Source organism: Myotis brandtii, unplaced genomic scaffold, assembly GCF_000412655.1.
Source record: "Myotis brandtii unplaced genomic scaffold, ASM41265v1 scaffold10, whole genome shotgun sequence".
Taxonomy (NCBI): Eukaryota; Metazoa; Chordata; class Mammalia; order Chiroptera; family Vespertilionidae; genus Myotis; species Myotis brandtii.
The window spans coordinates 2,776,131-2,793,173 of record NW_005353325.1 but is presented as its reverse complement, the minus strand read 5'-3'; the positions used below and the strand labels follow the sequence as shown (position 1 = coordinate 2,793,173).

The following is a 17,043-nucleotide window of genomic DNA, read 5'->3' as shown; positions in this document are numbered from 1 at the left end:
GGGGGCCGGGGGGGCCCCCCCCCCCCGGTGCACGAATTTCGTGCACCGGGCCCCTAGTATATATATAAAAGCCTAAGCAACCTTTACGACAGAACAACCGGAATAACTGGTCGCTATGACACACACTGACCACCGGGGGCAGACGCTCAACGCAGGAGCTGCCCCCTGATGGTCAGTGTGCTCCCACAGTGGGCCAAAATCGGCAGTCCGACATCCCTCTAGGGGTTCCGGATTTCAAGAGGGCACAGTCCAGGCTGAGGGACCCCAACCAGTGCATGAATCCTTGCACTGGGCCTCTAGTATGCAATTATGTTAGTTAGTTATTTATGCTTAGTTTATGTTTATGCTTTTTCTGTAGAAGATAGTAATGGTGAGTTATTTGAGAGATCAGTTTAACTAAAGTTTTTTTTTTCCATTTTGAAGATACTGTTCAAAGGCTAAATATCAATTTAAAAGTTTATACTTCATCAGAGTCTAAACTTTAAGTACTTAGGTCTATCATGTGACTTCTTGCTTAGTTGCATTTATTGTAAAGTTAAATTCAAAGAAACCTTTGTAACTGTTAGGATCTCATGAATCTTAATTAAAGACTTACACATCTTAATTAAAGGAAAAAATATATTTTGTAACTGCTTACATAAGTCAGCCTTGAATATGGTTCATCTTCATTTTTATTTCTAAAATATGTTAAAATTCTGGAAACTGAGTAGCCTTTTTAAATGATTTCTTACGATTGTCCAACATAATAATGATTTAAAATATAGCGTATTCTTAATGTTTCAAAATATTTTTTAATTTCAGATCTCTTTTTTTCCACAATAACATTTGTTAATAGATTTTCTCCTTTATAATACACAATGTTGGATCATGGAACAGAGTAAACAAATAGTTCATTGTTTAAAATAGTGTACACTGTGTTCAAAGGACTGTGAATTTTTTAATTGTTCTTATATAATTTTAGTTCTAGAATACAATATATTATACTTTAATTTGATGTGATGCAAAAATATTTGAGGTGTAATATTAACAGTTTGTAATATTCTTTAGATTATTATTATTTTTAATAATAAAAATCATGTGTGCCTAATTTTTAATCTTAAGTTTGGAGGGAAATACTCTATTCTGTGAAAATATTAGTAAATAAAGATAATGAATAGGGCATGAAAGGAAGCCAAGTGTTTGGAACTTCTGTCTTTCAAAAAGATTTTTAAAAATTTATAAATTATTTTTTCTGAACTGTCTGCCGTAACCTGACTTTGTATTACTTCCTGGAATTTTCTGTTGAAGTTATCACAGGTCACCTTTCTGTATCTTGATATGTACTGTGTTTGGTAGAGTAGGTTGTTTTAGTTGACAGAATAATTCCTTATGAGTTTGGAATGTATGTATTTAGAGCAGTGGTTCTCAACCTTCCTAATGCCGCAACCCTTTAATACAGTTCCTCATGTTGTGGTGACCCCCAATTTCATTGTTACAAATTGAACATAATTAAAGCATAGTGATTAATCACAAAAACAATATGTAATTATATATGTGTTTTCCGGTGGTCTTAGGCGACCCCTGTGAAAGGGTTGTTTGACCTCCAAAGGGGTCTTGACCCACAGGTTGAGAACCGCTGATTTAGAGTAAGCTTATTGTCCTGTAGTTATTTAGACACATACACAGAGACAGAAATTCAGTGTCTGAATAATTACATGCTGTTTCCCTTTTCAAGGAGGGGGTTACATATAGGACAGCATATGATAGGGCAATATCTATAGATCAGGTTGAGGTGGGGAAGTACAATCTCTCAAGTTTTCCATAAAGATTCTATGGCGAAGGGGATGACATAAGGCCCAGTGATGACGAACCTATGACACACGTGTCAGAGGTGACACGCAAACTCATTGTTTTGGTTGATTTTTCTTTGTTAAATGGCATTTAAATATATAAAATAAATATCAAAAATATAAGTCTTTGTTTTACTATGGTTGCAAATATCAAAAAATTTCTATATGTGACACGGCACCAGAGTTAAGTTAGGGTTTTTCAAACTGCTGACACGCCGAGCTCAAAAGGTTCGCCATCACTGACATAAGCTGTAGTTAGAGAATGTGGAGGGTCTGTGTTATGCAGTAGGCTGGGAGAATGAGGGAAGGATAAACTGTAGATAGAAATCCAAGGTAGGCTGCCCAGGCAGTCAAGAGAACAGAACAGGTAAATATAAACAACATGCAGTGGTGTGCATTCTTTTTGTGCCACATCTGGCGCAAGGTACTATTCGCCAGGCCCAGTGTCATCCCTCACTGAGTAAATGGCACCACTGTCCTCTGAGTGACTCAGATAGAAATACGGAGTCATCGTTCATTCCTTTCCCTCACCTTGTATCAAACCCACTAACACATGGCAAATCTCAAATCCTCTTCCTTCTCTCCTGTGCCACTGCCCGCCTCTTAGCCCACACTGTGAACTAACACATGGCAAATCTCAAATCCTCTTCCTTCTCTTCCTTCTCTTTCTCCTTTCTTTTACTTCCAATGCCACTGCCCGCCTCTTAGCCCACGCTGTGGTCTCCCCTGGGTTTCTGCAGTGGCTTCCCTGATTCTATATTTGTCCTCTTCCAATTCAGAGGATCCAGAGAGGTCTTTTAAGGAGAGGCCAGCTTCTATCCCCCTGCAAGTTAATATTTCACACAGAATTACAATTGCATTTAGAATGAAATCTAATTTTCTTATCAAGGTCTAAAACTTTGATCCCTGACTGATAATTCTCACTTCATCTCAAATTGCCTCTCGCTGACTTCATCCCTTGAGTTCAGGCCACACTGGTCTTCTTTTTGTTTCTCAGATATTCACACTCAGCATTGTGCTTTCTGACCCGGATGCTTTGTCTTGTTGCCTCTTTTTCATCATTTAGATCTTAATTCAAATGTAGCCTCTTCAAATGAGGCCTTTGCTGAGCATGCAAAGTAGCATATTTCAACTCCTAACCCCATCTTTGTTTCATTTACTCACATCTCTTTTATTTCCTTAATTGCATGTGACTTTATTTAGAATTCATTTATTCAGTGCCTATTTATTGTATACCTAGTATATGCCATGCACTGTTCTTGGGGTTCATCAACGAACATAAAAAACAAGGGAATCCCTGTTCTTATGGAATTCACATTAATAGGGTAGAGAGAAAAACAACACATAACAACCATGTAGCTAAATTATAGTTATGTTGGGCAGTGTTAGAAGGCAGCAAGTATAATAGAGAAAAATAGAGTATGGTAATACAGATTGGGATATGTGGAAGCAGGTCAGGGGTAGCATGCTTACTAAGGAGGGTGGTTATGGTAGGCCTAATTAGTTGATTACTAAAGTAGAGTTCTTTATTTTTTTCTCTTAATTTTAGCTTCAGCACCAGTCAGCAAAGTGAATAAGTACTGTACTTCTTCCAACTTTCATTCCACATTGGGGAAAAAGAATATCATCATGTCAAACATTACGATTGACCCAGATGTCAAGCCCGGTGAATATGTCATCAAGAGCCTCTTTGCAGAATTTGCTGTTCAAGCTGAAAAGAAAATTGAAGTTGTAATGGCTGAACCCTTGGTGAGTAGAGCTGACCTAAAAGTCTGAAATATTTTCTGGATTTTTTGTATTAACCAATACAATACAAACTTTGCAAATAATATACCTTGAAAAAAATATTAAAGGAAGCCAATCTGAAAAGGCTACATACTATATAATTCCAACTATATGACATTCTGGAAAAAAACAAAACTCGAAGACAGGAAAAGATCAGGGGTTGGGTGTGGGTGGAGGAATGAATAAGCAGAACAAAAGGGTTTTTAGGGCAGTGAAAATATACTTTTATGCTACTATAGCGGTGGGTGCATGCATTAAACATTTGCCCAGGCACATAGATAATCGAACACCAAGAGTGAAGTGAACTGTGACGTAATCAGTGGACTTTGGATGATTAAGATGTGTCAGTGTAGACTCATCAGTGGTAACAAATACACCACTTTGGTACAGAATATTGATAATGGAGGAGGCTATGCATGTGTGAGCAAAGTGTGTATGGGAAGTCTCTACCTTCTGCTCAATTTTGCTGTGAACTTAAAACTGCTCTAAAAATAGTCTTAAAGAATTTAAGGAATGGGTTAGTACCGTAGTCCCCCTTCCCCCATGGGGGGATAAGTTTCAAGACCCCCTATTAAATGCCTGAAACCGGGAATAGTACTAACCCCATACTGTATATACTGTCTTTTTCCTACACATACAGTGGCTGTGGGACCACACTGTTCTGCCTCTCCACTCCTCCTGACGGTCTCTAGGTGGTTTTTCCTGTATGTCCTTAGTTATAGGACTACATGATGATTGTTCTATAGCTGTTACTTTGATGTGGTCTTGAGAGGAGGCAAGTACAGTGTTTACCTACGCCACCACCTGGAGTGAAAGCCCAGCATCCGCTTTGATAAGTTGCTGCAGGTCACAAAAGAACAAAATTAAATTTTACCAATGCCAATTGTTGAGACAGATAAAACCTAAGAGAAAGTAAAGGAAAATCTAGACTATTCTGAAACTTAACACCTGGCTTCAGCAATTTTCAACTTGCACAGCACATTTTTAAACACTTTATCTATTTTATATAATACTAGAGGCCCAGTGCACGAAATATGTGAACGGGGGCCGGGGGGGGGGGGGTCTCTCAGCCCAGCCTGCACCCTCTCCAATCTGGGACCCCTCGGGGGATGTCCGACTGTCAGACATCCCTCTCACAATCCAGGACCGCTGGCTCCTAACTGCTCACCTGCCTTTGCCCCACAACTGCCCTCCCCTGCTGGCCTGATCACCCCCAGCTGCCCTCCCCTGCCGGCTCGATTGCTCCCAACTGCCCTCCCCTGCCAGCCTGATCGCCCACAACTGCCCTGCCCTGCCAGACCTGCCTTCTCTGCCAGGACCTGCCTCTTCCACATGAGGTGGCAGAGACACTGGGACCAGCCTTCTCCGCACTGCGTGGAGCCGCGGGACCCCCAGGCCTCACGGTGCGGAGTGGCCACAGGGCCCCGCCTCTGCTGTGTGTGCGGCCATCTTGTGATGACATCACGCGCGAGGACCACCTAGGCTTTTATTAGTATAGGTTTTCTAAATATCACCATGTGATGTGGTCCTGTCAGCTCTCAAAATACTATATTCTTAAAGGAATTTTAATTTTGAAATGTGGAGATCTTGAGAGCTAAAATATTAAAAGGAAATATGAGTGAAATTACCTAATTTGTTTGAGTCTCTAAATGATATTTCTGTATCTTTCTCCTTTCTTTTACTTCCAATGCCATTCATACTGTCCTAGCTTAGGGTCAGGTTCTGTCATATTAGACCATTGCAAGAGCCTTCTAACTGGTCAGAAAGTGGTCCATTTCCTTCTCATTTTTCTTATTTTAACCAGACTTTTCTTTATCTAATACTCACAGTTATAACCATTCTGCTTTAAAAATCTTGCTCACTTTTCATTGCTCTGGAATAAATTCAAGTTCTTGTTGGGTCATTCCAGCCTCTTTACACTCTTGTTACAGTTTGTATAATGTCTCACGATTCTCTTATCCTGATGTATGCTCTGTTTTTAAAAAAAATATGTATTTTTATTGATTTTAGAGAGGAAGGGAGAGGGAGAGTGAGATAGAAACATCAATGATGAGAGAGAATCATCAATAGGCTGCCTCCTGCACGTCCCACAAACTGGGCATGTGCCCCGACCGGGTATCGAACCTTGACCTCTTGGCTCATAGGTCAGCTGACCACTGAGCCATGCTTGTTAGGCTGTGCTCTGTGTTTTAAAGCTCTACTCATCCTTTGAATTTCCCATACATTCCCTTTAACATAGTGATTCTCCTCAAGCTAAATGAATCTTTGTTTTACCATAATAATTTGTTCATACTTCTAGATTCTGACATTACCATATTAGTTGTTCATATGTTTATCTCCTCTGATGTGAGCTACTTGATACAAAGAGCCAGGTCTCACCCTCCTTTTTATCTGCAGCACTGCCCATGGTAGATGATTGGCAGGAGGTACTTAGTAAGGATTTGTATTTTAAGTTGACTGTAGCCTTAAGAACTTTGCTGTGATGTGTGCCCTTTGTTTTTCTAATAAAACAATGTTAACAGAGCTTTTCATAATTCTTTCAGAATACTAGTCTGATGCTGACTATATTTATTCATTCCTTTAATACCTAATTTCAGAGACATCTGCTTGGTAATCTAAGGTGAGATTATAAAATTATGGTGAATAGTGGTGAGGATTCCATCAGAAAAAAGGTGTTTCTACCCCATCATCACACTTTGGGAGAAATGCTGTCTGAGCTTACTCTTTCGAACACACCAGGAAAACCCCCAAAGTGGTGGTCTCCTGCAGCCACGGACAAACACAGGCTGAGAAAATCCCTATCATATTTTAACAGATTTTACCCCCCCGCCCCCGCACATACCAGCATCATTTCTTCTTATCAGATCTCTTGCCAGCTTTGTTTCATGTATGTCCAAGTCTGAGTAAACTGAGTATATCTATATAAGATAATGAAAATACATTTAATATCATATTGTCACAATATTTTTATTATAGCTTCAAGTGCATTTATTGTGATTTTATTTATTTTGAAATTTATTCTGTATCCTCTTAGATAATAAATAGCCCATCCAAGAGGACTCCCTTGAATTCTCAAATGAAACTCTTGTAGGGTCACTTTAAATAAAGTAGCACCCATGGAGGTTACCAGAAAAAAAAAGTAGCACAGATATAAATGGCTTTTGCTAAAAGAATTTAATCTATCACTAAAATGAGAGAACGGGCCTTTTGATTCTCATTAGAAACCATAATAAAAGGAGGTTAAAGAGGCCGAAAGATGGGAAGATTAGCTGAGCTTGACTTTTAGCCACAATTTCATTTTTAGTTTGGAAGAAAGATTCAGGAAGGAAGGGCAATCATTGATTGAGGATAGCAGCTTGCAGACTATGCAATCCAATACCTGAGGCTCCTTTCTTCCTAAAAGGTGGTAGATCAATCCTGGGTAATGATCCAGGCGTATCCAAGCTCATCTGTTAATCTTTTAGATTGCCAGTGACTAGAAAAGAAAAGAGGAAAAAGCTTTAAACAGTCACCTGCTGATTTTGACTTTAGGCCCAGGATTTTTACAACTCTGCAATTTCCACTATGTTTTGAGAATATTAAATATATATGCACTTTTAAAAGATTTTCTGCTCTCTGTATGATCTCTCCTTTCCTCCAAACTACATTTTTCTGTTAGTTTTGTCTTCTCCTCTCATGTTTATTGAAACATATTTTTAATTGTAGGAGAAGCCTTTGTCTAGATCTCTCCAGAGGGGTGAAGATCTTCAGTTTGACCAGGTATGTCAATTTTAGGGGACTGTTTTATTTTTTTCTGAAAGGAAAATATTTGTCCTACCAGTCTGATCCAAATATATCTAGTATTAAGAAATTCCCGTATATCTAGATTCAGCCTGTTGTTGGTAGTTTGTTTATTTAACAAAACAAATAGAATGAACTGTGAACTTCATAATTCTTAGAATGAGCTGTGAACTTGATTGATTTCTGCTCATTCAGTATTTTTAAATGTTTTACTTTTCACTGTTAATCTCTTTGCTGTGCCCTTTTAAATTTTCTCAGAAAGTCTCCAATTATATCCACCAATCTTTTCTTGTATATCAATTCCTGCAATTTCTGCATAATAACATTTTACCTTGTAACATTTATTTTTTCCTGTTGGGGCTATCAGAACCTTTACAGAGAAGCATCCAGCCTACTTCCCTCCCTCTTTACCTCCTCGAAGCAGAGCTGGAGATGAGGCCTCGGTCCTGGGGACGATCCCAGAGAGCAGGCTTGGGCAAGTGAAGCAGGGGGAGGGAGAACTGATGGAAGGGAACACTTGAGAGATCTCTGCTCTGGGGGCTTCATCCTACCTCTGCGCCTGACACAGATGTCCCCAGAATTGTCTGTCTGCAGCTCCCATCCCCAGTGGTGGAGGGCTGCCCCAAGAGGCATCAGCTACAGCCCACCCTCACACTTGTGCTTCTAGCTGTGCTTATGCAAAGGCCAAGTGGATCCTCTCTGTGTCAGAAAGCAGTAGGAGCTTGAAAAGATACACAGTGACCAAAAAATTCCCCAGCCCCCTTTATATAGAATGCCGATGTCTAAAAATTAGTGAGGTATTTCTCTAATGTTAATTCTTTTCTCTTGCTGAGATTGTGTTGCTCGAGTGTTATTTTTGTCACAATTATGTGTGCTTAATAATTGTTTTACTACATGTTGATTGTTTGCAAAAACCAATAACCTGGATTAGCTTTCTGTTGCCATCTAGTATTCCTGAGTACTTTTCTCATAATTATATATCTAGGAAATAGATTTTAATGTTCATGAGTACACTTGATTAGGTAACGATGGCTGGTTAGAATTACTTGGTGGATACATACTGTTTCTGCATCTTGCTCCAGTGTTGCTGAGTCTAAGTAGCACCTGTATTTTACTACAGCTCCCTAGGTAATTCTGATGCATACATACAGTGGATAAATAGCTGCAAATCTAAGAAGAGACCATAAACAGGAAGCTAGTCCTCTATTATAGTAGTAACCAGATCACCTCATATAATGCTTTTCACATCTTAATGCCACCACAAAGGTATTACTACTAGTAACTAAATACTAATTATTAATGTATTATTAATAGATTACTTTAAAAGTATTTAGATTACTTATAGCTTAAATTCATATTACTAATGATGAATGAATGAATATAAAATCAGAATTAGAAATCTTATTAAACAAGGTTTTAAGGAAAATTTCCATATGTTTTCTTATGTAATTGATTAACAAAACTATACATGATCATGCATCATAGCTTGATTTTTTTTCACAATAAAAAGCTGTGTGTGCTTTAAACTGGTTTAATATACATTTACAGTAGTAGATGGTGTCTTATTGTTCCTTCATTATTAACAGTGAACCATATCCTCCTTTTAACAGAGACGGTTCATTGTTAATAAAATATAAATTTAAAAATAGTTAATTAAAATTAGAATCATGTTTTACTTTAATTCCCTATATTAGACACTATTTACCTGTCAAATTATGGTAATTTATAAATAGAACCACAATTAAAGGAAGGCAGAGATAATGAAAAAGAAAACAGCCCATGCAATCAAATAAGCCATTGCTTTTTTTTTCTATTTTCCTGGATGAAGTACATTCTGAAGTTAGATGATGAATATAAAATATTAGGAGAATATAAATCTTCATTACTAGAGTTATCATGTTATCTTCATTAACTTATACTTCCTGTAGTCCTGGAACTGAATGAGACCTTGAGTATTCCTGTTTTTTAGTTAAGAAAAGCCAAGTGAAAATTGTTGTACTGTATGCTGATTTAAGAATATTAATTTAATGAGCAATGAGTTGAGTCAGATACAGAATTTCTTATGAATAGAGGGTGTTTTTCTTGGGCTGCTCAAGATGAGGTGACTTTAGGGACTGCTGATGGTAGCTGGTGTACCTCTCACCTCACTACAGGCAAGCTGCCATCATTCATGAAATGGATCTGATATTCACCTACAATACAGGTAGTTTCAGAGGTGCCTCAAATTGGTAGCAGTTGTTCATCCTACTACATTATCTTTATGCTGTCCGTCTATATCAGTGGTTCTCACCCTGTGGGTCGCGACCATCGGAAAACACATATAGCATATCAGATATTTACATTACGATTCATAACAGTAGCAAAATTACAGTTATGAAGTAGCAACGAAAATAATGTTATGGTTGGGGGTCACCACAACATGAGGAACTGTATTAAAGGGTCACAGCATTAGGAAGGTTGAGAACCACTGAATATTCTAAGCTATAAGCTTGTGTACAACACATTTTTAATGTTGATTTGTATCACAAATTGATTATTTAATTATAATTTTGTTCTGTATCATAGCAGTACAGAGTAAATTTGAGCTTTTCCATACTTCTAACAATATACTGTAGTCTTCGTTGTTTCTCCATCTGTTTATCAATTCTAGTGGCAACATTTTAGAACCTTATGTTCACATGAGGAGAGAGGAACTGGCCAGGGAAAGGAAGTAGATGTGTTGATTTTCCTCACATGTTATCCATAATAGTTCTCCCAGAGGTACCCATGTGTTTAATCAGGGATGTTATTGATGATCATGTGAGGAGCATGTGGTTGCAAGGAGAAGGTAGAAAGCCTCTGAGCTAAACAGAATGGATTTGGGTGAATTTTGATAGAGGGAGAAACTTAGCCCCGTTTACTACTTGGCTATATCCCCAGCTCTCTCTCTCTCTCTTTTTTTTTTTTTTAATTTTTAGACATATTTACTGCTTTCAGTTGCTCTGTTTATTCTACTATGTTTACTCTAGAAGTGCTTATTATTTTTAAGTGATTGCTAATAGTTACTAACATGGTTCTTTGATGTGGTATTTTATCTTCTGGCATTGTCTTGTGTTTTCAGTTGATAAGCTCTATGAGCTCCGTAGCAGAGCACTGTCTCCCTTCCTTACTTCGCACCTTGTTTGACTGGTACAGACGCCAGAATGGAACTGAAGATGAATCTTACGAGTATAGGCCTCGATCTAGCACAAAATCTAAGGGGTAAGTGGCCCATTTTCCACTGTTCTGGGATCGAAGCAATTCCAGTGAAGGGGGTGATTGTGTTATCAACTGGAGATGGTTATTATTGGGCTTCTAAGCAATAACATTGATTCTTTTTGTTATGAAATGGTAGTGAGGGGAGAGGATAGTCCAAGCGTAACCTGTAAACCAGGTAAAGCAGGTGCAGCCATACAGTGCTCATCACGGGGACTAGTCGTGCTAAACCAGATTTCAGGAGTGCCATTTCAGTAGTTGTGAGGAGCTTTAATAATCATAGAAGAAATTAAGAGAATATTCAAAGAAGGTCCTGTTCACATGGTGTGTGAAGGGAAGCAGTGGTGGTGATACAGGATGACTGTCAAAACCCCGTGTTATTTACCATGACACCCTTTTTGGTGCTCAAGTCCAAGAACACGTCTTCTCCCTTTTCAGATTCCCTAGGGAGATCTTGGCTTTAGTAAAACATCCGTCTGTGTTCAGGTGATGGCCTATGGTTTAGAAATGGACTTGAGTAGATGCCACTTGTGTTTTTTCATCTTAGATTTGTGAGAAACTTACCTGGCACTGTAATTTCTTCAGAAGAGTTATTTTTTTGGTTTCAGTTCTTAATAAAAATATACTAATCAAATATGAAATAATGTTACATTTTCTAAATGAAATTTGAAATACTTTTCTTCCTTTTCCTAATTTTTTAGATTAGGTTTAATTTCTGACAGATATAATAGTGAAATGTGTGTATAGATTCCTAATTTACAAAAGAGGAAATAAGAACATGTAATATATACCATGAGTTACTAGGAAAACTTGTGCAATTGCTGTAGAACACCATCCATATTGGGAACTCAGTGAATAATTTGAACTAGTAGCCAATACCTATTTTAAAACTTATATTCTTCATGCAGTCCTAACTTGGGCTTCTTGTTTCAGGGATGACCAGCAACGTGAAAGAGATTATCTTCTTGAGAGGAGAGACTTAGCAGTAGATTTCATTTTTTGTTTAGTTTTAGTTGAAGTTCTAAAGCAGGTAAGTGCTGTTATTTCCGTAAAGTTGTTATTTCTGAAAAGTCTGTTTTTCTTATTTTGCCTTGATGTTTCAGTTACCTTATTTAGGATGTATTGTCTAAAATTCTGGCCCACATAGACTGCATTCCTATAATTTAATTATACCTGTTTCAGTTGCCTGAGGCCTTCCTTTCCTGTACCTGTCACTTCGTTCCTTTTACGTTTGTATGCCATCCAAGACATGAAGTCATGTTAGCAAAATGGAGCTGAATAGAAATTTGTGTTATAAATGGGCCGTTAGCTGCAAATATAGTATGCCTGTCATTCACCTACTTCAATCTTTTTTTACTTCCACTTTCAAAGAATTTCTTTTTCTAAGCCCTCAAGCCTGCATTTCAACATGTAATAATTTGTGCAATAATAGTTGAGGGATGGGGATTATTTGACAAGGGTAAGACTGAGTTGGCAAAGATGACCCATAGATTTCCAGCCATGCACATTGTAGTGTTTTGGGAAAATTTAGGATATCTAAAAGAAAAATTATATTTTACATATTACATGTTTGGAGAGGGAGTTTTCTATGTTATATAAAATCGAATAGAAGATATAATATGATAATAAACAGGAAATGAAAGATATAAAAATTGGTAAGTCTAGTTTTTTGACATAGCCAATATAAAAATAATTGGATTGTGTAATCATTTATACTTTGCCTTTGTTTTTTTTATAATGTCTGTGCAAAGTCATTGAAATCCAAATATCTGAAATCTGCAAATAAAATAATTAAAAATTTGTAAAATGAAAAAATGAGTTAGTCACGGATAAAATCACTCTAATTTGTACCCATCCTAAAGGTTTTTAGTGAAAGTGGGATAGAAATTTCTTCTGGGAGTTGTGCTAACAAGCCAGATTTCCTTTTTGTGACCTCCCAGTTGAGCTGGGATCGTAAGACCCTGAGGTAACTAGGGATAAGAGGAGCCCTGGCCACACAGCATGAGTGGGCTTTACTGGGGCTCGTTGTGGTTGATCCCTAGCCTCTCATGTGAGCTAATGTAGCTCATTTAAGTGGTTTGGTAACCAGCATCTGCACTTCTTTGCTTAGTTAAACTGTATAGGGTTTCTCCTTCCAGCAGTGGACATCGCATACTCCCTACACTGACCTTCAGGACTGATCTGTCTCCTCTCTGCCTTTTCTCCTTTGTTTCCCATGACATTCTCCTACTCAGCAATCAGTCTCTTGCCTCACCTAAAAGCTCTCCCTTATTGCACTGGCTTCAGAACAACACAAGGACAACCCCCTGGAGTTGTCTTTCTCCTCTTCTCCTTCTTTGTTTGTCTTTTCCCCTCCTCATCATTTTTAGTTAAACTGTATAGGGTTTCTCCTTCCAGCAGTGGACATCGCATACTCCCTACACTGACCTTCAGGACTGATCTGTCTCCTCTCTGCCTTTTCTCCTTTGTTTCCCATGACATTCTCCTACTCAGCAATCAGTCTCTTGCCTCACCTAAAAGCTCTCCCTTATTGCAAAAAGCTCTCCCTGATTGCACTGGCTTCAGAACAACACAAGGACAACCCCCTGGAGTTGTCTTTCTCCTCTTCTCCTTCTTTGTTTGTCTTTTCCCCTCCTCATCATTTTCATCCTCTTTCTCCTCCGTCTCCTTCTCCAAAATAATCCAGACAGCTCTTCTGGTAGAAGAAAAGTTAGGGTCTGTAAACGTAAGGACATTCTTTCAGTGGGCTCAGTTTTCCACTTCCTTCCACAAAATCCTTTCCGATCCTTGGTTCACATGGACTCAAAATACGAGAAAGGGGAATACAGTGGCTCTGACAGCTAATCTTTGCTTTTCGTATGTCACTACATTCTTTCAACCTATTGTTCCCTTGTCACTTTCCCACGTCTCTCTTTTACCATTATCCTCATACTTTCATTCAAATGCACCCATCAAAGGGTAAAATACATCACTAAGAGTATAGATACACTGTATTTAAGATCTTATAGAGGGGTTGTTGTTTTTTTCTTTCCTAGTAAAAGGCATTTTTTTAGCTTCTTAAAAACAGAAAATGAAGTAAAAATCAATACAACTTTCTGAAATCTCATGACAAACTAACCCAATTTTCTCTGCTGTCAAACTGATGTAAGGTTTAATAGATCCAGAGAGCAATCAATGTACTAGATCTTGAATTTAATAAGACTTTTACTTTGTCCCACATAATATACACATATTAAAATGTGATTTAGACAGGCCCCGAGAGCATTGAAGTATTGATACATGGATGGTTCGGTCTTAAGGAGGAGTAAATATTGGAAATTATTTGTTTCTTGAGTAATCTGTCATGTCTTCAGTGATCATCGCACATATTTAGAACTCTTCGTAATGCATAAAGACTCTATGTCCTCCGTATCAGCTGGTCACTCTAATAAATTCTGGGAGATAGTCGTGGCAGGTGTTCTCGTCCCGGCCGTGTCATTTACTTGCTGTGTAACTTGGCAAGTTATTACCCACAAACTCTTTCTCTTCTTTGAAGGAGGGATGATATTTACCATGTTTTGTAGAATCATGAGAATTAAATACAATAATTTCTGGGACATGGAAAGTGCCCAATAGATGTTATCTACTATTTTCATTTTACAGGTGAAGAAATGTTCTTAGTTGTAGGGACTTACCGAAGATTATAAACCTAGTTCACTTTTTTACTCCAAGTTTTCTCCCTTTAATAATAAAAATAAATTGTTGGTAAAATCAGAGATGTGAAGTTAGGTGAAATGACCAGCATCTTGTAGAATTAAAGTTTTAATCATAACAAGTTAGATGAAGAATTAAGTTAGCTAAATGTGATGAAATTAGTGTGATTCAATTCACCGTGGGAACAAAATGAACTCAAGATGTAGATAAGTAATTACATTTTTCTAAAAAAGAGGAATAATTTGGGGGTCAGGGCTGACTACAGATGTTACTGTTAGTACAGGGGCTTTAAAATCCACAATGAAAGTATGATTAAACAGCAATGTAGTGTTTAGCAAGTTTGAAGCAATTTTCTTTTTATGTTGAATTTTAGTCAGATGTATTTATTCATTGAAACAAACAAGAAGATTGGGAAACCAGGTTGGTGAGTCATTTCAAGCTCTTGGCTTAGTTTTATCAGTGCTGTTGAGAATTATCAGAAGGTGGAGTAGTCCTTCAGTATTTTCAGATTTAACAGTACCATTTTAGATGTTGATAAGCAGCTCTAGATGTTATGGGGTCATTTGTAATTTTGCAGAAGCATGAATTTATTCTCTTTTATGCTGAGAATTGGTCTCTTAGGTAATGAATGAGTCTCGTTGATGCCCCAGCATACATATCTTAACCTAGTTTTGTTGTTTTTCACTTTCCTGATGTGATAAAAGCATTACATTTTGGGAGGTGGTGGTGGGAATAGCCTTGGACTAAAACATGGGTATTCTCTAGGATGTATGCTTCTTGAATGCTCAGATAGAATTAGAGCTGCTTCTAAAGTCATGCAAATGGCAAAGGTTTGAAAAATTCTTGACATTAAAGATGGGAATATTATTCCATTTGGGGTGATTTATTTATTTATTTATTTATTTATTTATTTATTTATTTTTTACTATTGAAAATATGGGGAGAAATAGGTAGTTCAAAAATTTCTGTGCAGTCTGATAATGTTCATTCTTCATATAAAATTTTTAGAGATTGTGCTCCCCACCAAACTAAAGATATATTTCTTCTTTCACTTCTGTTTCTCTTCTAATATGAAAAAGCTAGCACTTTTCCTCTCATTTTTTTTTCATTTATTAAAAGCATTTTTTGTATATCAAACTGGGCCCACAGTATATTCTAGAGAAGTACACACCAACTTCAGAACTTCAGTTCCCTCACCTGTAAACTAGGGGACAAATATCTACCTTGCAAGGCTATTGTAGTAAATATTGTAAATAATCTAACCTGGCACAAAGACACATACAAAGGATTGATGGTGGCAGTAGTAGGGCAGTAATAAAGAGTATGCAACGTGACTAAGTAGTGTCCCCAGCTGCCATTGTTAGACTTAGCACATAACTGGAGCAAATAAAGACTGTTCAGGAGGAATTACAGGTTTAAGTCCCCTTGTGTTCTGTATCTCTGGCATAGAGCACACCACACACCACTGTGAAGAAATCAGTGTCTAAAACCATAACAGTGCAGTAAGTGGGGCACAAAAATTAAGTCATGTGAAATGCAGTGTTGCATCATTGCAAGGTCAGGGAAATGTCTTGGGCCAGCGCTGTCCATTCTGGAGTAAGTTCTGGGAGTCAGGCACTTGATCCAAACATAGCTCGTCCCCTAGTGGTGATGTCTGCTCTGTCCTCACTGCCCGTGGGGTCATCACAGGACTGACTGGGAGCTACACAGAGGACCACAGCCGTGAGCCCAGTAACTTCTTTTGTTGGCCACTCCAGGGAAGATGAGGCTGGAGAACACATCTGTCTCCCTGCTTCCCTGGTTGGCTCTGGTTTCTTGCCATTTTGTTTCCTCTACGAGGCCTTGTCCTCAATATCTAGTTCCTTCGTCTCCCCTACATTCCCAGAGGTAAGAATTTTGGCCTGGTTCCTTTTAGAGAAGGGTGGGAAAGGTGAGAGGACAAGAATCAGTCTCCAGTGTGATACACCAGATTTTGCATTCTCTCAGGGCTAGTAAGTATAGGGTTCTACTCTGTTATCTGCAATTTACAGGTGAGGGAGTGGAAACTTCTGCAAGGATACATAACTAGTGAAAAGAGAATTCTTGGTTTGATTAGACTAGCCCAATATCCATGGTCTTTCTATGCTTTTATCATTCCAATGAAGAAAACGTTTTCATTTATTGTGTAACGGTTTGGTTATAGTTTATCTGTAATAAACTGAACAGCTTAGTGTGGATTTGAGGGAGCACTTTGGGGATACTGTTTTTAGTTCTTAATTTGAGATAGATTGTGTGGTCCTAAAAAGGGGTTCTTGGGGTACCAAGTAAAAGATTGCCGTACCTCTAATAGTTGGTCAGCCAATATCTGGAAATTCCTGTATCAATAAGATTTGATTGTTATACTTTCATAATGTTTGCCTGTTAGAGGTTGAAAAGCTTCTTGTAACTATCCAGTCATTCATAGAATCCTAGTTAAGTATCCGTAATGCTAGAGAAGTCCTGGGTTAACATTTCAGTTTACCTGTGTGGGACCAAGGTCAATAAGACTCTTCTTCCAAAGTATCTGAGTTCTTGAACTTTGTCATGCAGAATAAATTCAGTTTCTGCCCCATTGTTAACATGGGATTTAAATATCCCAGCTTCCACGAAGCAATGAATGAAAAGTTCATGTCTTTCCTGTATCATCAGGTTACTCTTTCTTCCTTCCTTCCTTCCTTCCTTCCTTCCTTCCTTCCTTCCTTCC

At 38.0% G+C, this 17,043-nt stretch overlaps 1 protein-coding gene across 14 annotated transcripts in view; it reads left to right on the top strand.

The window, feature by feature from the left end:
* The window catches only part of FRYL (FRY-like), a 238,460-nt gene that overhangs the window by 102,096 nt on the left and 119,321 nt on the right, over positions 1 to 17,043 (top strand). For all 14 annotated transcript variants that reach the window (XM_014534411.1, XM_014534429.1, XM_014534396.1 and 11 more), the window contains 4 exons: positions 3,379 to 3,578; positions 7,320 to 7,373; positions 10,495 to 10,634; positions 11,562 to 11,658. In XM_014534411.1, coding sequence (XP_014389897.1) covers positions 3,459 to 3,578; positions 7,320 to 7,373; positions 10,495 to 10,634; positions 11,562 to 11,658 — 411 coding nt within the window. In that variant the 5' untranslated portion in view covers positions 3,379 to 3,458. The remainder of the gene's footprint in view (positions 1 to 3,378; positions 3,579 to 7,319; positions 7,374 to 10,494; positions 10,635 to 11,561; positions 11,659 to 17,043) is intronic.